The sequence below is a fragment of the Armigeres subalbatus genome, chromosome 1, assembly GCF_024139115.2.
Source record: "Armigeres subalbatus isolate Guangzhou_Male chromosome 1, GZ_Asu_2, whole genome shotgun sequence".
Lineage (NCBI taxonomy): Eukaryota > Metazoa > Arthropoda > Insecta > Diptera > Culicidae > Armigeres > Armigeres subalbatus.
In genome coordinates, this window is record NC_085139.1 from 155,599,751 (window position 1) to 155,623,993 (window position 24,243).

General features: G+C 40.9%; 1 protein-coding gene across 1 annotated transcript; it reads right to left on the reverse strand.

Moving 5' to 3' along the window:
• Positions 1–10,009: 10,009 nt before the first annotated feature.
• Positions 10,010–15,617, reverse strand: LOC134207707 (uncharacterized). Its single transcript, XM_062683526.1, has 4 exons — positions 15,435–15,617; positions 14,776–15,045; positions 13,550–14,557; positions 10,010–10,616 (listed from the first exon to the last, which is right to left on the reverse strand). The coding sequence occupies exons 3-4, from the start codon at positions 14,538–14,540 to the stop codon at positions 10,570–10,572; spliced, it is 1,038 nt and encodes a 345-aa protein (XP_062539510.1). The 5' UTR covers positions 14,541–14,557; positions 14,776–15,045; positions 15,435–15,617; the 3' UTR covers positions 10,010–10,569.
• Positions 15,618–24,243: the final 8,626 nt, after the last annotated feature.

The window sequence follows — 24,243 nt, forward strand, 5'->3', positions numbered from 1 at the left end:
GTTTGATTTGTTCCAGCAAAGAAGCTGTGAGACAGCAAGCACCCCATGGCACTATGTGGGGAATCAGGTGGCCGAAAATAGAAAATCGACTTTCTCCGATTCATAATTCAAATTGACCTACTAAAAGCTAATAATGCTTTGGAGCATTAAACTCACATATCAGCACTCTAAGCCATATGGTTATCAAGATATAGTGCATTAGAGCCAGACACTTTAGTTCTTGAAAAATCAATGCATTATTCAACTGTCCAATATCTTTGGCTACAGTAGCTCTTTTCCAACTCTTTAAAAAGTTTCTGAAAGCTTGTTTCATGGACTTGCGAAGAACGGGTTAGTTATGGGAAAATAGGTAGTGAAACATCCGAAAATGACCCGAAGAAAAAAAAATTTTTTCATGCAAAAGTTCCATACAAAAAAAAGTTTCTCAAGTTTCGCTTAGCGACTACCACTACGACTTTCTTTGGACCTCCCAGAAGGCATTAAAACAAATTCCAGCTGCTTATGGCTGCAAATCTGCGATTCGATCACTTTTTCGAAAAAAAAGTCATTAATTTTGAAACATTAAATGTAATTATTCTCATAATACACGGCAGACTGTGATGGGCTGGATACAAATCCCATACGTATGACAAAAGAGCATCAAGAACGAGTTAAAATAGAGATAGTAGATAACACGAAAAGTGTCGTAGGCGTGGTAGGCCGTGTACGATAGCTTATGCAGCTATATGATACTCCATTTGGCGTAGGCTCACCAAGAGAAGGCAACTCATTATCTATCAAGTATCAAGCAAATAAATATGAAAAAAAACAATATACTCTTGAGAGTTACGAAAATACTCTAAACTTAATATGAAAATATTACATAAAAAGTAAAATTTTGATATTAATTAAAATCCAATATGTGAATACAAGAAGCAAAAATGTCTGTACCTAAGGACATCTTTCGATAATTATTGGTATGTACCTAGGGGAAATAAATAAACAGAACATTTATGAATGTCTATCTGAGTGCATAGTGAGCTGTGATTGCGAAGGTAAATCGTGTGATGTGTTTGTACTTATTATTTGGTGAATCATGAATTATAGGCAACTCATTGAAGTATTTAGAGCTCACGAGGGACGTCAGGTAGATCGCGTTGAAAAAGCTTTGTAATATATCTGCCAAAGCTTCGCTGTGGATAAACAAAAAAAGAGTCAACTCCATACAAAATTGAAAAATCTGCATTTGAAATTTAAAAAAAAAATGGCAGGCCGCATCCCGGTCCAAAACTTACTTTGACTCATATAATGAGGAATGGCTTGACACAGAATTTGAATTAGAAGAACCACTTGGAATGTTGGCTGAAGAAGCAGCTGAGTGTCAACACAAACAAGCACTTAAAAAAAAGACGGACTCATCATGCCAGGAAAGCCTCAAGAGAAGAAAATTTACATGACGTTTTCATTCGTGCTATGAACTCGTCGGATCCTTTGATAAGCTCCCTCAACTTAGGTAAGCGACTTCAAAATAAATCTAATCTGGAATATCCAGAAGATGTTCAAAGTTTTTTAGTGACTGAAACTTCTTGCAATACAACAGATTCGAGTACAGAAAAATATACCATAGCAGATATTTTAATCGATCTTGAAGAAATAAATGATGATTTTGTTGAGGATGTTCACGTAATGAATAAATAAATGTTGTTGCTTTATATTGTATTCCCTTTACTTGTTTTACGGGTTAAGAGCCTGAACCAATCTGAAAAATCCTACAAAGACAACCTGTTACGTATGTAGATGCAATGGCCTGTATTTGACGGAGTCCTTGTGCAACTTAGAACATCTGTACAACTCAATTCACATAAAAACAGTATACAATTTTCTAGTTTGAACTCTACAGGTCTGCGCTGCAATAAAATACACATCTATAGACTGCTGTGTACATGAGACATTCGTAGATAAAAGGGATATATTTCATAGAGATCAAAGGTCTGTATTCCAGGGAGTTTGGAGACCTTAGAAGTAATAACGACCTGCAAAACAAGTATTTCACATCTTTTAGACAATAATCTACGATATAAGTGTGAAATATTGCAGAAATGAAATGAAAATATTTTCGGCCACCTACTTGTGCTGCAAAATCAAAGTGCAGGTAACGCAGCTGGCTTGCTCGGCCTCGCCCGAGTGTTTGGTGTGCGCAGGTTTAGAGGAAACGGCGGAACACGTGTTGTTCGTGTGCTCACGTTTTCGCGCAATGCGTGACCACATGCTTGCCACATGTGGTCTCGACACTACCCCGAACAATCTAGTTCGGAGGATGTGTAAAGATGCAGTTGGCTGGAACGCCGTTTTATCGGCTATCGCCCAAATCGTCTCGGAGCTACACAGAAGGTGGCGCGTGGACTCAAGGATGGCTAGTTCCGGGCGGGTTCCGAGCCCGAGGACGGAAAGGGGTCCTCGTCAAGGCTGGGGCAGGCGTAGGCCTCGCGTCGGCAAGTCCCTCTGTGTGCTGGCGAATAGGCCCTATCGCAGAAAGGTCAATTTGGGGTGCACGCGGCATCATCATTCTTGATACCAGTCGTGCAGGGGGAAGCAGGCGCGAAGTCGACCCTCTCACCTTCCGAGGACATAGGGCGTGGTAAGGCCACCTGGAAAGCCGGCAACGCGCTGGCATGATACCATGGTGTTCTTCTAAAAAAGCGAGTTACGTTGTTCGGTGCTGCAAGGACACGCAGCTAACCTCGAGGGTGCGTTGTGCACTGGCCCCCCTTTGAAGCATTACTTTCTGGTTGTACCGAAGGGACTATGGGATTGGCGGCAATGGAAACGGTTTAGCGGGTCGGGGATGTAGTCCTGCCTCCCTCGGTGATTCCTAACCCCGCACTTCCTGGTCAACCCAGGATGTCTGTTGAGCAGATTCCCCCTCCATTGTTTAGGAAGAAAAAAAAAGACTACGGTGGGCTGGTCACGTTGTTCGTATGCCGGAAGAACGTCAAGCGAAGATAATATTTAGTAGAGAACCAGGAAGAGGCCGCAGGTTTCGTGGAAGGCCGCGTACACGATGGCTTTTTGCAGTTGAAGAGGACCTGAGGGCGCTCAATGTTCATGGCGACTGGAAGCGATTGCCACAGGATCGAGTCCAGTGGAGAAGGATACTCCGTTCGGCGTAGGTTCATCGAAGAGCTGTAGCCCATCAAGTATCAAGAAAGTATTCTATTGAACTTCTGCCCCCTGGTTGCCGTTTGTTCTAGGCGGATTTTGCTGAAATCATTATGATTATCAATACCTTCGATGACTGTACAGAATTGCAGTCACGTGCGGATAGAATTACAAATTGGTGTTCTGCAACTCTTTCGACACTCGGTATTCTATAATGTAATATTATTTCCTTCCATCGGAAACAAAATCCAAAGTTTTCAATTACTATATCTAGATCAACATTTGAAAGGGGCGTAACAGCCAAGATTTATTTCTCCTGATTCTTCGTCTACACATAAAGCTTTATATGTGGACAAAGAATCAGAAGGAATAAATTTTGGCTGTTACGCCCTTTTCAAATGTTGGTCTAGATATCTACTACACCATTCCCGAGAGAGCTAATCGGATTAAGGATTTTAGAATAACACTAGATCGAGACATAACAGTCGGTGTCAGGCCATTAGGCCGAAGGCCGTTAGGCCGAAGGTCATTAGGCCGAATGGTCATTAGGCCGAATTCTTCCTCGCTTCGCACTGCTTCGCACTCCCCAGTTCTCATTCGGCCTAATGGCCATTCGGCCTAATGACCATTCGGCCTAATGGCCTTCGGTCTAATGACCTTCGGCCCAATGACCCAGCATCATGACAGTCTTAGGATTTAGAATTGGGAAAGGTTTTGATCACGGTGCGCATGGCTTTTTAACAAATTCCACTTACTTTTACGTCAAGGGACCAAAATTTCAAACTAAAAATCAATTAGGATTCAATATGTGTATCATTATCACATATATGTGATTCAATTCGTCGACAACCTCAAATCACATCCCTTCCATAGATGTAAAGGTGTAATCCCACTAGACCCTAGACAATTCATAAAACATAAAACAGCGAATTAGTGTTATTTCCCATCCCATAGATCGCATCACTTACCGAAGTGAATCCAGATAAATTATCCTTTATAACTAAAACGATATCCTATCCCAAGACAATCGTGGAGAAGCAGAGGAGTCGAACTAACAACGAGAGTCGAACTAACAATCCTTCCCTTCCTGTATGACCGTAAGGACGTGGTCGGCGCTGTTATTGACTTTAAATATTTGAGCTCTCCGAAACGTTCACATTGAGGAATGGGCAGCTAATCCCAAGCCTCATTTATTGTGTTCTCTATACTAAATATTTCGCAAGTTTTAGTCAATCACGGAGTAACAACTACAGAATTGTGCAGTCATAATGCTCATGCTCAAATTCCGGTCACTTGATTTTGATTTTTTTCTTTTTCCGGCAGGTTAGCAGAACGTGTAGCAATCCCCAAGCTTGTTGGACCTTGAATTTTATCTTTGTGGGGTGGGTAGCGAAATGCTTGGTCAAATTATCCATCTCGATGACCTTCTTACGGAACTATGTGTCCAAAAATCGAATTTCAATATCACTTTCAATTTGCGTTACATCGGAAACAACAATTTTCAACAAAGAAAAAATCTGATTTGAATCTTAACATATGAATACATCGAATGCTGGATAAAGCGAGCCAATACCTTCATGACCTTCATGCACCTTACTTCCTGACTAGAATCATCCTGACGGCTATCGGCGGCTATCGCAGGGGATGTTTTTGCGCTTTACGCCGGCTTCTTCTTCGGGTTGCAGAAGTGGTCCAATAGTTCCGGTGATGGATGACGTCCTCACTGGCGGTGCCCTTCATACTCGAAGCAGTTGCTTCAGCAGGTTGGCTGAACGAGTGCCGAGGTCGGTCCGACGATTCCGGTTGGCAGAAGACTTAAGGTTCACCGGCGCCCCGACGACCCGAGGTCAAACACTGCTCACTGCGCTGGATTTTCCTCCGATCCGACCCTTCAAGTCAGGATTATCACTCATAAAGAATGTGCTCCAGTCTAATCTGTTGTACTTATCAATGACAAGGTTGGGATCGACATGTTTGTAGTCACGATAAGTAAATTTCATGAGCTAAAGATACCTTTGTGAGGTCAAGAGACATAAACATTAAATCATGATGAGAAATATTGGGAACACTGATCTGTCCAAATTTAAGAATGTTCTCGATACTATTCGTAATAACCAAGTCAAGCTGAGAGCAGCATTGCGAATAGAAAAATGTCGGCTCTTGTCCAACGTTTTTTAAACCATGAGCATATAATATTTCCAAAAACCACTCAGTTTTCAAGCTTTTCCTGCAAAGGTTGTAATGAGACTCCTGCTTGAACTTTACGACCTCAGGGCAAATCGGGGATCAATGAATTAATTGGCACTTACCTGTATACTTAAAACCTCACAATCGTAGTCACTAGTCTTCTTTTTCTAATAAAAGTTATTCAGCTTATGATGCAAGCTTAGTTTATTAGGAAGATCAAAAAAATATGAAACGAGCGAGATGAAAACTTAGTTTGTACTTTTCTATTTAAACTCAAACTAATAAACAACCATGCGCAGAAAAAAAATCGTTGGCTATAGCATAGATGCGGCCGATCGTTGGGCGCCTTCGCAGGTCCCTCGTCGACTGGTCGGCCGTCAGGAGATTTCAAGGGAATAGAGCGTTGGGCTATATAGCTATCCACGTACCTGTGTGGTGTTCTCGTAGGTACAGAACCAGAGAGGCAGCGTTCGGCTTTCTGATATGGATGTGGAGAGTCGATCGTTGTCTGGTAGCACTGGCAGCAGGATAGTCCTTTCGATGGATGAGGATAGTAGCGGCGATACGCGGCCGAGGTAGGTCGAGAGTCTACCACAGCACACACGGTGAGATATGCCACTTTGTTGATGTACCGGAGGCTGCTCCAGTGTGGGTGAGGCTGGTTTCACTGCACTGTATCGCAGCGGTGGGGTATCGCCCGAGACGAGGTGGACTGCGGCGATCCGCGGCCGAGATAGTATGGGAATCACCACGGCACACACGGGGAGAAATTCCGCTTCACGTTCCATGTGTATTCGGGAGAGCGATGTTGGACGTATCTGAGCAATCCCGAACACTATCGACGAAGCGAGATGGTAGAATACACTTGGTGCCAGATCACGCGGTTTCATCCACCAAAACAGGGTGGGTATCGTTCTTCGAAATAACTATTCGTCGAAGGGTGCTTATTCAGGGGGCGACATTTCGACCCTCGGATGACTAGGCCACATGGAGACGGGCGCCTTAGAATCCGGAAGTCTTTGAATCTCGTTTTTAAGTCACTTTCACCACTTCAAGTGTGCCGTTTGGTATACCGGCTCTTCTATCCAAAATGGATAACTTCACATGCAAAAAACTTGACTTTTCTCGATCTTTGATTACCGGCGAAAAATTCCCCAATCCACATCTTCCCAAGCCTTTTATACTCCGCTTGCTCCAGATTTTACGGTACTCATTCTCCTTGGACTCTAGCCGTTTGCCCATTTCTGCCGTGAACTCAGATGCCATGTTTCAGCACTCCCAATACCGCAGCCGTTTGTAGATCGCTGATGACTTCAAATTGACGGTTGGAGTTAGTAGCTGACCTGTCTAGGGGATTAGTTTTAGAAACCTGAGAGTGGGTCGGCGCTTTTGTTAGTAGTCCTAGCTAGAACAAAAAATAATAGATAATTTACGGTGTGGCCTTTATCGTAATCTTTTCTTCGAACAGCTATTAATTTCTGTTTGATATTAATTTTAGATTTCACTATGTTACTTAAAAATTCAGTTTTATAATATGGATGAATGCAGATTTGCCTGTAATGATAAGAAAACCAAAAGCACCTACTCTCACTTCCATGCACGGTAGTCTAACCATATCTTGACTGAGATCCGAACCCTTCACCATCGTACATCCAGTAAGAGACCGGGAACGAATCGCATGAACAAGCCGGCAACATCACATGCCTGTGTTAGAGTAGCTTACATGGGTAGGACTATAAATGAAATTAAAAAAAAAGTTCAACAGTTCATAGTTATTTTGGGCTTCAGGTATACAGATTTTGACCCAGGTTGGTGTAAAAATCGCCTAGCAATAAAAAATCATCATAGTTAGAACCATATTCAATCACTTTTTCGCCTAAAACAGAGGAGCAATCCAAATCAGGATGATTGTAGAAGAAGCCTATTAGCAGTCGTTTATCCTGAATCACTAATTCTAGGAACATGAATTCGATCGAATGGTCATTAATTGTGACACAAGATGTTTCTATTATCTTTATTATCTTCTCAGTCACCCTCCTCCATCTGCGCTGCGGCTCTGACAGTATATTTGCGTCACGACTCGGCTTACCGCATTCTACGTGTCTTTTTCGTGACTCATTCGCTCTGCGATGTTGTCCGCTCTTAGGGCAGGCATTCCTCTTCGTACTTCTGCAACCTTGGGCAATCGAATACCACGTGTTCTGGAGTCTCCTCTATGTTGATACACGCAGGGCAGAATGGCGATGACGCATGATCACACCGATGTAGATAGTGGCGGAAACACCCATGTCCGGACAGGAACTGTGTGAGGTAAAAGTTCACCTCACCATGCTCCCTGTCCCACCACCTTCCTGCTGCCACTTCACAATAGAGTCCAGTGTCACCGCCTTCCTCACATTTCTGGTATCTCTCCGTTGTTAGCACTCGATATCCTCTGCTAGGGTTATCCCTGCGGTAACGCAAACTGCCTCCGACAAAATGGTTCGGTACGCATCCGCTAAATTACTTTGAAGTTGCTGACCAGCATCACTTCCGTTTTGTGGTGAGCCAGTTGCAGCTTGACTACTGCGTCGGTCCCTTCCGCCACATTTCCATCTCCTCCAGCGACTCACCGGTTATCGTTAGGACGAATTAGGACGAATTCGTAAATATTTACACCTTTGAACAACTTCAGGGTCACAGTCGATTTGCATTTACGGAATCCGAACTGTTTTTCCGATAAGCCAGTCTTGCCCTCCGCGAACTGCATAAGCCTATTAAGGAAGCTTCCCAGTGTATCCAGCAGACATACACACTTAAATTAGTTTACCGACCTCAGCAAAATTTTCGCAGAGATTCCAACAGCCGAGATCTCGGTAATTTTTTTAACCGAAATTCGGCGATTCTTTTACCGAAATTTCAACATAATTTTACCGAAATTCGACAAAGTTGACTCTTTACCAAGATCTCAGTAACGATTACCGAAATTTTACCGAGGTTCGTCGAAATTATTGCCGAGAACCCGGCTGTTGGATTCTCGGCAATCGTAAAATTTTAAATTTCAAGTCAAACATTTCGGCTGTCGTCAAATTTATCCCCCTAAAGGGCTAATTTGATGTCTCTTTTATGTTTTTATAACGCTTGAGTAGCCATATAGTTTGGTCCAAAGGTACAGAATGTCACGTGTCATTTGGAATGACATTTTACCTCACACACATCAGATTACATTTTCACAGCAATGTCTTGTTAGACAAAGTTGTAGGCACATTTCATTTCATTTATTTAGTTAACATCTAAACAGATAACACTGAATCAACAATTTGACGCCACAATGCACGGTTCGAGGCCGCATCTCTCCATCCTCGGATACGCCCCACGCTCGCCAAGTCGTAGGCACATTTAGGCACATTAAATTCGTCATACCTCATGAATTGATTTCCAGCATCTGAAAAAAAAATCTTGGAAAATTATACAAATGAATGCTAATGACATTTTACAACTCAGCAAAATATTTACTAGCTCGGTTTAATGTTTTATGAATTGTCTAGGGTCTAGTGGGATTACACCTTTACATCTATGGAAGGGATGTGATTTGAGGTTGTCGACGAATTGAATCACATATATGTGATAATGATACACATATTGAATCCTAATTGATTTTTAGTTTGAAATTTTGGTCCCTTGACGTAAAAGTAAGTGGAATTTGTTAAAAAGCCATGCGCACCGTGATCAAAACCTTTCCCAATTCTAAATCCTAAGACTGTCATGATGCTGGGTCATTGGGCCGAAGGCCGTTAGGCCGAAGGTCATTAGGCCGAATGGTCATTAGGCCGAATTCTTCCTCGCTTCGCACTGCTTCGCACTCCCCAGTTCTCATTCGGCCTAATGGCCATTCGGCCTAATGACCATTCGGCCTAATGGCCTTCGGTCTAATGACCTTCGGCCCAATGACCCAGCATCATGACAGTCTTAGGATTTAGAATTGGGAAAGGTTTTGATCACGGTGCGCATGGCTTTTTAACAAATTCCACTTACTTTTACGTCAAGGGACCAAAATTTCAAACTAAAAATCAATTAGGATTCAATATGTGTATCATTATCACATATATGTGATTCAATTCGTCGACAACCTCAAATCACATCCCTTCCATAGATGTAAGGTGTAATCCCACTAGACCCTAGACAATTCATAAAACATTAAACCGAGCTAGTAAATATTTTGCTGAGTTGTAAAATGTCATTAGCATTCATTTGTATAATTTTCCAAGATTTTTTTTTCAGATGCTGGAAATCAATTCATGAGGTATGACGAATTTAATGTGCCTAAATGTGCCTACGACTTGGCGAGCGTGGGGCGTATCCGAGGATGGAGAGATGCGGCCTCGAACCGTGCATTGTGGCGTCAAATTGTTGATTCAGTGTTATCTGTTTAGATGTTAACTAAATAAATGAAATGAAATGTGCCTACAACTTTGTCTAACAAGACATTGCTGTGAAAATGTAATCTGATGTGTGTGAGGTAAAATGTCATTCCAATGACACGTGACATTCTGTACCTTTGGACCAAACTATATATACTCGTTATAAAACATAAAAGAGACATCAAATTAGCCCTTTAGGGATAAATCTTGAACAGACTGATGATAAACACTTGTTGATAAGTCGATAGCTAATAGCCAAAGAGAGGGCTCTCATGGCTTCTTTAATCTTTTATAAGTTTTGCATATTTGTAACAATAATTCCTCGATTGAATCACATTGGTGTTGGTAGACAAGATTCATATATTTTATAGCGAACTCTACACTGACTCAAATTCATCTTTTAAATTCGAACACTATAACTCCTCCACCGTTTAGCTGTTTCTTACCCTAACTCGAAATTAGTTAATTCTTTCTTCAGTTTGACTCTAAACTTTTATTCAGAACACTTTTTTTTTCTTATTCGATAGGAAAAATATTTCCTCTCAAGTTTACTCTTATTGGTTATCAGAAAAACAATTCAAATCACTTAATGTATACAAAAGCATTATCTCTTCTTTCTTTTCTTACTCTTTTAGAACGCCGAGGTGATTGATCCACCCAGTCGGCAGGTTTTTTCCTTTTAACAGAAGTTGCTTTTTTCTTGTTATTGTTATCACTATTACACCCATCTAATCGATCCATTGGATTGCACACAAACTCGTTAGGCTCATCGGTTGCAGCTACAGGTCTTCGGCTGGGTACCACCATATTTGGGCGCATTTCTATTCGTGGAGCTTCCGATATCCTAATTTGCGTCCTGTGCGCCGTGGCTATGACGTTTCCAATTTGCACCTGGAATAAGTTTTTGGAGATTTGTTTTAGGAAAATTGCCTTTAGCCATTTAGCCGGATGGGTAGGCTTATGATTCTGATACCAGATCACGTCACCCTCCATCAGATCACCAAGAGGATCTCTCAGTATTCTCTTAGAACCAAATTTTATTTGGTTATCCTCATTAGGGGTATCAGTTGATTTTATTAAAAGTTTTTTATAATGCCTTTTGGGATTTAGGAGGTCAATTAATGTCTTTGGTAAATAGGCAAACACTTTTTCGGATGGAAAATGTCCATCCATCGTCAATGAATTATTCCTATAATTGATCAAAAATAAGTTGATCTGATCTTCTAGATCTAATTCGCAATGCTCAGGATCCAGTAGAAATTTCTTCAACACGTCCTTCACCGTTCTCACAAATCTCTCCGCCTGACCGTTGCTGGCTGGATGATAAGGAGGGCTCTTGAATATCTTGATACCTTGTTTTGCGAGAAAAAATATAAATGAAGCTGAATTGAATGGAGGACCACCATCCGAGACCAGCACATCCGGTAGGCCGAATCTGGCGAAAAACGCCACCAGTTTCTTAAGTACTTTCTCACAATCGGTGCCTCTCTTCATCCATTCTATCTCTACCCACTTTGAGTAGCTATCAACTATTAGTAAAAAGGTATGGGCGGAAAAATGAAAAAAGTCCACATGAACCCTACTAAACGGTCTAGTTGTTGGAATCCATTCAGATTCAATTCTATGCTTCGGAATAACCGCCATACTATTGCACTCATCACATTTTTTTACAAAATCTTCTATGTGTGAATTAATACCCAACCAGTAGACTGACTGCCTTGCAAGTCTCTTCATTTTTACGATCCCTGCGTGATTCCCATGGAGCAGTTTCAAAACCGCTTGTTGTAAGTCTTCGGGAATCATCACTCGGTTTTGATATAGTAGGCAGTCATCTATTATTTCCAATTCATGTTGATTTGCAAAAACTCCAGAAAAATGCTTCTCTATCCTTTCCGGCCAACCATTTCTTATGAAAAAAAGTATTTTCGACAAAAAATTATCATTTTTGGTTGCAGTAGCAATTCTCGTGTGGTCTAAGGGAACATCTTTACTGAAATTGATACTTCCAACAAAATTAGCAGATATCTCTTTTGGAATCAATTGAGGTAAGGGGAAACGAGAACAGAAATCCGCGTTTCCCATTTTGGCAGATGGGCGGTAATTTATCTCAAAGTCATAAATGGACAAATCTAAAATAAATCTCTGAAGTCTAGTAACAAACATTGAATTTTTGCCTTCTTTCCCAAAAATGCCTACTAACGGCTTATGATCTGTATAAACTGAGAAAAACTTTCCGTAGAGGTATTTATGAAATTTTTTAATGGTACATACTAAGGCTAGAGCCTCCAAATGAAGAATAGGGTACGATTTTTGACATTTATCAAGAGAAAAGGAGGTGAAACTTATAGGTTTCTCCAGTCCATCTACTATGTGAGCAATTACTCCTCCAAGACCATATCCTGAAGCATCAGATACAACTACTAATGGTTTGTTCGGGTCATAAAACTCAAGTAAATCAGTTGCCAGAAGTGCGTTTTTAGAATCCTCGAAAGCTTGATTACATTTACTATCCCAAACAAATTTCACATCTTTTTCAATAAATTGTATAAATAATACAGTTTTGCAGAGAGATTTGGTATAAATTTTGATAATAATTAATTAGCCCCAAATAAGACTTCAACTCAGTAACATTTTGTGGCACCTTTGCACTCTTAATTGTAGAAATTTTGTCGGGACATGGCCGTAGTCCATCCTGGCTAATCACATGTCCTAGGAAATCAAGTTCTTTCACAAAAAATTTACATTTATCTAGGTTTACCTTGATATTTGCCTTCGATAGCCTTTTCAAAACTTCATGCAATTTAAAAACACATTCTTCATAATTCTTTCCGGCAATTAGCACATCATCTAAATAACAATAAACTCCTTCAATACCATGTAGAATTTGATCCATTATCTGCTGAAATATAGCAGCACTCGATGAAGCCCCTTGCGGTAATCTATTGTAAGTAGGTGTATTAATAACCATAATTTTTTTTGACCTATCTGTAAGCTCTAGCTGAGTATATGCACCTTCGAGGTCAAGGGCGCAAAACAGCTTACATCCTGCCAATCTTGCATACACATCTTGTGCAATTGGCAATGGATATGTGTTGGGAATTATCATTTTGTTTATAGACACTTTACAATCTATCACCAGTCTAATTTGATTATTTTTTTTAATAACAATTATGACTGGTGAAGCCCACTCGCTAGTTTGAATAGGGGTTATAACTTTTTCTTTTTCTAATTTGTTCAAATATTCGTCAACTTTGTCCCTCAACCTGTATGGTACATCGTATGCCTTTTTAAAAATAGGGACTTCAGTCTTTAATACTAACTCAGCTTTAAAACCTACGATTGGAGTTGAAAAATCTTTCACAAAAACATTGGAGAACTGTTGTTTTAATTCATTAACCACTGTATCATTGCTATCGGTAACCATACTATTAATCACTGCACAATTCGAAAAAAAATTTCTCCATTTCGGAAATAAAGTGTCCAGCCAAGTCCGGCCCAACAACGGTATGAAATCATTATCACAATTCAAAACTATTAATTTTAAACACCACTCTTTTCCCTTGAATTTAACCGCAACCATTGCTTCTCCAAGAACGTCTAATTTGGATCCATTTACTACCACTAAATTTTTATTGCATTTATGTAAAGGCTTGTCAAATTTAGAAAAATATTGTCGTTTATTTATCACAGAGACTGCGGACCCACAATCGATTTCCATACTAAGCATTTGCTTGTCAATAGTTAACTCTAATACACACACGGGTTATTTATTTTGTTAATCGATGTAATATTCATGCATTCAAAGTTTTTTAATTCGTTCTCACCTTCATCCATGTCTTCTTCCTCCGTATCCGAGTCCTTCATAGTCATTCTATTTATCAAATCCTGCATATCGTCGTCCACCGATGAAACAGGCTTCGGGGTCTCTACCATATTTACAGCATTCCTTTTCAAATTTTTCAATTTGAAACAGCGCCTTTTTATGTGTCCTTTTATGCCACAGTAGTCACACGTGAAATTTGAGAAACGTGCTGTTCTTCTGTGGTCCTGATTTCCCCAATCTTCCAACTGCAACGGTCTCGGTCTGCGCCATACATTTTGTTGTCTCTGATAATATCCCTGACGCCCTGGCGACTGTCTAAAGCCCAAACGACTTTTAATAGGACCTCTCGAATGCTCACCCTGTTTGCTCAATTCAAATGTTGCAGCTAGTTTTCTCATTGCTGTCCCCGTGGTGTTAGGGTCCGCTGTTTTCAAAGCAGCTATGTGATCCCAAGCAGTTTCCCTATTTCCCAAAACTTTAGCGTTAGTTTCGGCTATCTGCCACGTTGTTATAATCTTTTCAGCCGTCTCCAACGTCAGCTTATCTTCATTGAGCAGCCGTTGTTGGAGGGCTTTGTCATTAACACCCGCTACTATGCGATCCCTTAATGCCATATTTTTAAAATCGCCGAAGCCACAAAATTCGGCTTGAAGTTTTAATGCCAACACAAAATCTTCTAAGGTTTCTCCGGGTTGTCTAATCCTTGAATTAAATTGGGCACGTTGTATCACATCTGGCTCTACTTTGTCGAGTCGCGCCTTCAATTTTGCTACAATATCCGCATAAGCAGCTGTGGATAAAGCTCCATTTGGATACAACAATTTAAGTTCTGTATACATTACTGGTCCCCCCAGTGTGATTAAATGCGCTTTCTTCATTTCATCAGCAACACCATTAGCTTCAAAGCAATAAGCAAGTCGATCTACCCAATCACAAAACGACGACCCCTTTCTATATGGCTCAATCATTGTGGCCATGCCCGATAAAGACATTATTCAGAAAGCCCAATCTGATGTATAGAAATGTGACAAAAGAAGCCAACAAAGACCAGAAAAATGAATTAATTACATACACAAAGGCAAGTTCGAAAACAATGCAGTAAAGAGTTTTGCAATACAGGTATTAAAATATGTAGATCACAGTCGCGTGAAAGAAAATCACAAAAAAAAAAAATTCTATGAGCACACTATTGTTCCTGGCTTATTAAACGAATCGTGAAAAACTCACCGGTTAATCTGCCAACTCACCAACCAATCCGTCGATGAAACAACAAGGAGCGATGGCCTCGTTCACTGCTGTAGAAACGTGGATATCTTACTGCTGGCTTGTATCCTTTGTTCTGCCTACGGATAGGCTGATAACTGCCTGCAAGGGCACCCTTCACTGCTGATAATTGATTTCGCTGGTTTTGTGTAGCACTGTGTATAATGACGTCGATTTAATTACCCGACCAGGTGTTCGTAGGACGCCACCGGATTTCAAACACTACCAGACCAACTGAATAATTATATAGAAAAAAACAATCTTAATCAATTAATTCTTCAGCTGAATGTCGTGTTAAGAATAGAACAAAGCTTTTCTTCATAAGAATCAATGCATCTAAGCAAAATGGCGGATTGTAGAAATTTTGTTTGCCACAGTCACTGATCCACACAGTTTTTCTTTTTAACAAATAAAATGATTCACACTACCAAATCCACTAGTTCAAGCAATCTACTTACTTTAAATTCACGAACTAAAGATTACCAGATTTTTTTTGGAGAGAAAAAAAAATAACTCCGCAAACTTAAAGGTTGATGATTTTCCCCGTCGAACACACCCGAATCGATCTTACCGCGAAGCCTTCTGTCCTTGTACTGAACTGCCATACAACTGACAGCCTTTACCTTCGACTATAGTTCTTTGATGTCCGGTTGTCTCGTCGCCAAATTGTAGTATCCGACTGGGGAGGTGCAACCAACGAATGAACAAAGTAGTGAAGTGGAGAATACCAGTAGATGGGTTTTTCTAGGGGTTTTCTTAAACAGACTGATGATAAACACTTGTTGATAAGTCGATAGCTAATAGCCAAAAGAGGCTCTCTCATGGCTTCTTTAATCTTTTATAAGTTTTGCATATTTGTAACAATAATTCCTCGATTGAATCACATTGGTGTTGGTAGACAAGATTCATATATTTTATAGCGAACTCTACACTGACTCAAATTCATCTTTTAAATTCGAACACTATACTACCCATGTACGCTACTCTAACACAGGCATGTGATGTTGCCGGCTTGTTCATGCGATTCGTTCCCGGTCTCTTACTGGATGTACGATGGTGAAGGGTTCGGATCTCAGTCAAGATATGGTTAGACTACCGTGCATGGAAGTGAGAGTGGTGCTTTTGGTTTTCTTATCATTACAGGGCAAATCTTGCATTCATCCATATTATAAAACTGAATTTTTAAGTAACATAGTGAAATCTAAAATTAATATCAAACAGAAATTAATAGCTGTTCGAAGAAAAGATTACGATAAAGGCCACACCGTAAATTATCTATTAATTTTTGTTCTAGCTAGGACTACTAACAAAAGCGCCGACCCACTCTCAGGTTTCTAAAACTAATCCCCTAGACAGGTCAGCTACTAACTCCAACCGTCAATTTGAAGTCATCAGCGATCTACAAACGGCTGCGGTATTGGGAGTGCTGAAACATGGCATCTGAGTTCACGGCGGAAATGGGCAAACGGCTAGAGTCCAAGGAGAATGAGTACCGTAAAATCTGGAGCAAGCGGAGTATAAAAGGCTTGGGAACATGTGGATTGGGGATTGTTCGCCGGTAATCAAAGATCGAGAAAAGTCAAGTTTTTTTGCATGTGAAGTTATCCATTTTGGATAGAAGAGCCGATATACCAAACGGCACACTTGAAGTGGTGAAAGTGACCTAAAAAACGGGAAAAAGACTTCCGGATTCCAAGCCGTCCGTCTCCATACGGCCTAGTCACCCGAGGGTCGAAATGTCGCCCCCGAATAAGCACCCTTCGACGAATAGTTATTTCGAAGAACGATACCCACCCCGTTTTGGTGGATGAAACCGCGTGATCTGGCACCAAGTGTATCTACCATCTCGCTTCGTCGATAGTGTTCGGGATTGCTCAGATACGTCCAACATCGCTCTCCCGAATACACATGGAACGTGAAGCGGAATTTCTCCCCGTGTGTGCCGTGGTGATTCCCATACTATCTCGGCCGCGGATCGCCGCTGTCCACCTCGTCTCGGGCGATACCCCACCGCTGCGATACAGTGCAGTGAAACCAGCCTCACCCACACTGGAGCAGCCTCCGGTACCTCAACAAAGTGGCATATCTCACCGTGTGTGCTGTGGTAGACTCTCGACCTACCTCGGCCGCGGATCGCCGCTACTATCTCCTCATCCATCGAACGGATTATCCTGCTGCCAGTGCTACCAGACAACGATCGACTCTCCACATCCATATCAGAAAGCCGAACGGTGCCTCTCTGGTTCAGTACCTACGAGAACACCACACAGGTACGTGAATAGCTATATAGCCCAACGCTATATTCCCTTGAAATCTCCTGACGGCCGACCAGTCGACGAGGGACCTGCGAAGGCGCCCAACGATCGGCCGCATCTATGCTAGCCAACGATTTTTTTTCTGCGCATGGTTGTTTATTAGTTTGAGTTTAAATAGAAAAGTACAAACTAAGTTTTCATCTCGCTCGTTTCATATTTTTTTGATCTTCCTAATAAACTAAGCTTGCATCATAAGCTGAATAACTTTTATTAGAAAAAGAAGACTAGTGACTACGATTGTGAGGTTTTAAGTATACAGGTAAGTGCCAATTAATTCATTGATCCCCGATTTGCCCTGAGGTCGTAAAGTTCAAGCAGGAGTCTCATTACAACCTTTGCAGGAAAAGCTTGAAAACTGAGTGGTTTTTGGAAATATTATATGCTCATGGTTTAAAAAACGTTGGACAAGAGCCGACATTTTTCTATTCGCAATGCTGCTCTCAGCTTGACTTGGTTATTACGAATAGTATCGAGAACATTCTTAAATTTGGACAGATCAGTGTTCCCAATATTTCTCATCATGATTTAATGTTTATGTCTCTTGACCTCACAAATGTATCTTTAGCTCATGAAATTTACTATCGTGACTACAAACATGTCGATCCCAACCTTGTCATTGATAAGTACAACAGATTAGACTGGAGCACATTCTTTATGAGTGATAATCCTGACTTGAAGGGTCGGATCGGAGGAAAATCCAGCGCAGTGAGCAGTGTTTGACCTCGGGTCGTCGGGGCGCCGGTGAACCTTAAGTCTTCTGCCAACCGGAATCGTCGGACCGACCTCGGCACTCGTTCAGCCAACCTGCTGAAGCAACTGCTTCGAGTATGAAGGGCACCGCCAGTGAGGACGTCATCCATCACCGGAACTATTGGACCACTTCTGCAACCCGAAGAAGAAGCCGGCGTAAAGCGCAAAAACATCCCCTGCGATAGCCGCCGATAGCCGTCAGGATGATTCTAGTCAGGAAGTAAGGTGCATGAAGGTCATGAAGGTATTGGCTCGCTTTATCCAGCATTCGATGTATTCATATGTTAAGATTCAAATCAGATTTTTTTTCTTTGTTGAAAAATTGTTGTTTCCGATGTAACGCAAATTGAAAGTGATATTGAAATTCGATTTTTGGACACATAGTTCCGTAAGAAGGTCATCGAGATGGATAATTTGACCAAGCATTTCGCTACCCACCCCACAAAGATAAAAATTCAAGGTCAACAAGCTTGGGGATTGCTACACGTTCGCTAACCTGCCGGAAAAAAGAAAAAAATCAAAATCAAGTGACCGGAATTTGAGCATGAGCATTATGACCGCACAATTCGTAGTTGTTACTCCGTGATTGACTAAAACTTGCGAAATATTTAGTATAGAGAACACAATAAATGAGGCTTGGGATTAGCTGCCCATTCTCAATGTGAACGTTTCGAGAGCTCAAATATTTAAAGTCAATAACAGCGCCGACCACGTCCTTACGGTCATACAGGAAGGGAAGGATTGTTAGTTCGACTCTCGTTGTTAGTTCGACTCCTCTGCTTCTCCACGATTGTCTTGGGATAGGATATCGTTTTAGTTATAAAGGATAATTTATCTGGATTCACTTCGGTAAGTGATGCGATCTATGGGATGGGAAATAACACTAATTCGCTGTATCGCGACAAGAAAAAAGTTAAAACATGCACGCCCAGTGACATATAAAAATTAAGGAGAATCGCGTTTTGGACGACCGAACGGACGCGCAGTACTCTGTGCTTACTTGCCCGATAGCTACTGCAAACTATGGAAGGTCGCACTTGTCTCAATCGGAGCAAAGCGCAATACAAGCGCATGATCCACCAAATATCAAACAAATATTCTTTCTCTGCTGCTCGCGACGAATAACACACGCACTGTTTTCACTTTCTCGATGGCTACTGCAAACTATTGAAAACCGCGCTTTTTTCGACCGGGGCAAAGCGCTATAGATGCGCATAAAAACATCAAGTGACCAGAATTTGGACCAGAAAGTAATCAATTTGATAAAACGAAGTAATTTTATAAATGTTGGAATAGTGCAATATTTATTTAGTATTATACTTTTTCATAAAACTAAACAAACAAAATAAACATATATTGCTAGGCAATTTTTGATAAATTTCTATAATTTACCCAATTGTATTCGAATAAAATAATGTGGATAACTTATATTCGATACCGTCCTTATATAAAGATTTGCAACGATAAATGTGCTCAACCACAGCATATTAGGTTGAGGTTTGGGCTTCCTACATTTTTCTCGTATTTCCTGGCTAAAACTACACCTGCTTCGTCATATAGGGTGAAGAATGTATTTTGGACCAACCTTGCGGGGGCTCTTATTTTGAACCACCAAGAGGAATTTGCACTCAGTGGTCCAAAATATGAGCCGTTGAACTGGTGGTCCAAAATACCTCCCTTACCCTAACATGGCACCTATGTTTGATTGGCGGATAAAACCGGTATACAAACTAATAAATAATTCTTCGAAATGATATATCTAAAGGTATGTTTGGAGATCCAACTGCCAACTAGCACTATACTAAGAATATCATCCTCAGTAGAAAATCAAACTCTGAAGTTGGTCACACAAACATCCCTGAGGATTCTCATTCCACAACCACTGTGTGGTGATACAGAGAGAAGTTAGTAATCAATATACAACGGACCGATAATTTAATGCTTGATAGACGCGAGGTAATGGTGCTACGCGTTGTCTAATCATACGTTGTGTCTAACGACGCCCACATCTAATGATTGAACCGAAATTCAAAATTGTCTGGCCAAGAAGAATCCCCACAGTGAAGCCAATAAAATTTTCATGGAATGCTGATCACTTTATCTCCACAAAAAAAGATAAAATTCCCCAAAATCATAATCAACGATAGCCCAATTGAACGGCTACACGCTAATTCGAACAAAAGCTCCCTCCCTAACATTTTCCACATTTTTCATCTTATTTTTCTTTCGTTAATGTAGATTCTAAAACCACTTCACTTCGCGCCATTCTCACTGCCCAACTCCCACGCAAGGTGGGATGTCGCGTCGCACTGAATAAAAAAAATCCGTGGGATGCTCCGTGGAAGGCTTTTGCGTGAAATTATGTGGCGAAACAAGATAATCACCAATAATTTGCTCGTCAGATTTCGAAAATAGCGGAAAATTTGCAAATTTTCCTTTCGTCATGTTTTCTATAGCTTTCGTTTTTAGCACTGTAACTAACCTGGTAATATGCTGTGTTGATTAGTGAGCGATGTACGACGACTTGCGTTTCTGATACATTTAGAACAAAGCAGGTGTATTATAATGGACACGCCGGATGGCTCAAGATTAAATATGGCAGAATGACTCTGACTTAATTCGCCTCTCGTTATCTTTTCTTAACTATTTACGCCTTAAGTACTCCAACACACGTATTTTGCAGGGTCATTAAGGCCTCTTTACCGAAAGCAGACTCTACTTGGATAGTAGGACAAAATCGCAAATCGTTCATCAGCTTCGTGCAAGAAGGACTCATCCAAAATAACTATCCATTCTTAACAACAACAATCAGTCCATTCTTAACAAGCTCAATCAGAACTTCTTTGAATACACAGCATCGATAATAGAAACGAGCCCTGCAGAATCCTTCGCAGGTTTATTTTCATATCTGCAATCATGATAGTGCAAGAGTGACATGGTTAGTGTGGGGGATTTATTGCAATCAATTTTTTTTCGCGAGATTCCCTCGAAATGAAAGAGCGTGGACGATAACAACTTTTTCACACAATACTGAACACAACCTTGTTTCACAACCTTGCTTATGTCGTTATTGTGAGTAACGATATTCGTTGCACGTTTGATGTTTACGGGCCTACAATATTTCTTGGTTCCTATATCCAGATGATGATGTAAATCACGTCACATACACCTACAAGACTAGACTAGACAAGTTATTTTTAGGATAATAAATTATTGGGATCAGCAGCTGTTCAAACAGCAGCATAAGCACCTAGTCCACTGTTTATCATAATGACAAATATTTGTCAACTTTATCTGGACATCTATTAGACTTATTAGAAATCGACATGGATATCAGACTGACTTGAAAAATATGTGTCTTAAATATTGCTGCACGTAACACTGTAACAAATTCATCTCATCTTGAAACAAAGAAATGAAGCACAATTTTAATCGCATCCTTTTGCTAACTCACTACTGAAATAAAATCACAAAACATAAGGAATAAATCAAGCCCTTCTCTACTTAGAGAACCTAGCATTAGCATTGAGCAATTCGCACAAATTCCTAGGTCGTACAAGCCTAGACTATTGTATGAGAGTAGCATCATTTTCATCCGTTACCACAGATATTGATTTAGGACTAATCACTTTTTCTATGATGGAAGCAGGGCACTCTACAACAGTCGAGATCTGTCCTGGCCACGTCCTTGAAAGATACAGAGAACTCTACGACCTCTCATATAGGTGCCACTGGAAAGCTGTTAACAGGATTCTGTGATTACAACGACATAGTGATCGGGGAATTGCTCTTTCCCTGTTGATCAGTTCACAAGGTTACAGTGGTCTACCGTGACAGCTTTATCGGAAAAAAAATCGACCACATTTGCGTCAGCCAATAATAGAAACGAAGCCTCCTTGAATAAACGTAGTGCCGATATCGCATTTGATCATCACCTCCTTATCAGCGAAATACGCCTGCGAATTGGGTGGATTGAGCAACAGGAGTTGGCCGATGGTTCAACACACGTCGACTGTAAGACGCCCCCATCGATCGCAAGCATTGATAGTAACCTAACTGTCTCTATCGCAGATTCACGTATTGGAGAAGAGCACCCCGCGGCAACAACTACCACGCATGAACCGCAATGACCTCTATATTTACATGCAGGGGTCACTGCAGCCCACCTGCTACATGTTTGTCGCCGGAGTGAGCTAAGTGTTCACAGTCTCACAGTATTATCTACTGCAGCCGTTGGTTTTCTTCAATATGCCACTACCACTGCAGCTTTGACATGATTTGTTTCGATGCTATGTTCACCGCATTCGTCGTATCTATAACGCTGATAAGCAGCATGTCATATATATATATATATATTAGGGTGGCCCAAAAAACACTTTTTCAAATTTTTTGATGGGCCGCCCTCTTATTCAATTCTATTTGATGCCCTGATGCTCTGGACAAAATTTCAGGCAAATCGGTCAACGTTTGGGCAGTGCTAAACTCGTTGGAAGTTTATATGCAAAAATGTATGCAGAAACATCCCAAAACAGTGATTTGCAGTTGGACGGCACAATTTACTATCAAGAGCCATGATACTCATTCAGTTCTTGTAGAATTAAATACAGAATGTTATGCTGAAAACCGCGAGAAGATTAGAGTTCATTACGCAAAGATATAAGCATTTTACTGGAGTGTTGTAGGGGTGAATTTATTTCTTTTCAAAGGTAAAAGAAACGAAATTTGCTCAAACCCCACTTCAGAGAAATGCTAATAACTTAGCCTGGCAAACTCTAATCTTCTCGCGGTTTTCTGCATGACATTCTGTATTAAATTCTTCAAGATCTGAATGAGTATCATGGTTCTTCATCGTAAGTTGTGCCGTCCAACTGCAGTTTACTGTTTTTGGATGTTTCTGCATACATTTTTGCATATAAACTTCCAACGAGTTTAGCACCGCCCAAACGTTGACCGATTTGGCTGAAATTTTGTCCAGAGCATCAGGGCATCAAATAGAACCGAATAAGAGGGCGGCCCATCAAAAATTTTGAAAAAAGTTTTTCCCATACTAATTTGAGCCACCCTAATATATATGTTCCGCCACCACACCAACACACTCCGGGAAATCCGCAGAATCTGCGAACCCGAACCTATGCAAGAGGTTCTTTAAAGCGGCCATGTGCAGATAACATCTATGTTAGGTGGAAGTTCATCTGACCAAGCCTTCTTCTTCTACTTCCTCTTCTTCTTCTTATTCTTCTTCTTCTTCTTATTCTTCTCCTTCTTCCATAGCTCTACGTTCCAACTGGAACATGACCTGTTTTTCAACTTAGTGTTCTATTAGTTCTATTTCTTCAGTTATTATTTGAAAGCTTTTCTATGCCCGTCATTGGAGTATGTATCTTGTGGGACAAGTACAATGGATACACTATGCCCAAGGAGTCGAAAATGTTTCCAACCCGAATACATCTTAGACCGACCATGAATCTACGCATTTGCTCGCAAGGCTACTAGAGACCCTGCTTCCTATTAACCCAACTCAATACATCCGAAATCAGTCTGTGGGTCCAACGACCTTTGATTGCGGTGTCCTATGCTCTTTACCATTTAAGCAACGATGTAACTCTCGTGATACGTCGCACTTGCACCGAGTCCCTATCGTTGAAGCATTCCACATCCACCTCCAGAAGTATGTCGAAGGCATTTCTTGACATTGTACTTGGCCTTTATGCTTTGCTGGTACATCGTATCGAATAAAAGATAATGCTACACCCGCAACTAGCCTATGCAAATGACTATGCACTGCTGATTCGTTGGACTTTATCGACTCCGAACTTTATCGTTGATTAAGCCCGTTGGCATGTATAATCGACGTGGCTCGTGAAATTGAGCTTATCGTTAATCATCACGCCCAGATGCTTTAATGACCTCACTCTACAGGTTCCTATCCTTATCATCGCTTGCTGCAACCCATAGCGATTACGACTTTCGTCTTGTGATGTGTTAAGGCCAACCTCCTTGTGTTCAGCCAATCCTCGACTCTGCTAATCGTAAAAGAAGCATCAAGTTAATCTTTACACACCGGCCGGGAGATTTAATCGCAATACTCTGTCATACATGATACTCCGCAGTATCGGACCGAGGATTGATCCCTGTGGAATACCCGCTGACACCTCAATCGACTGCCGAAAAGCATCAGTATCGTACAATAAAATCCTGTTCTGTCCAGCTTGCGTTATAAAATGCATTTTTTTACATCTAGTGTAATCAATGCGCAGTATCTAATACCTCGCATATTTAGACCACACGCTATCTTAGCCGGATCCGTTACCGACCGAATTGCTTCGATAGTAGAACAGCCCTTATGGAACCCAAACTTGTTGCTTAT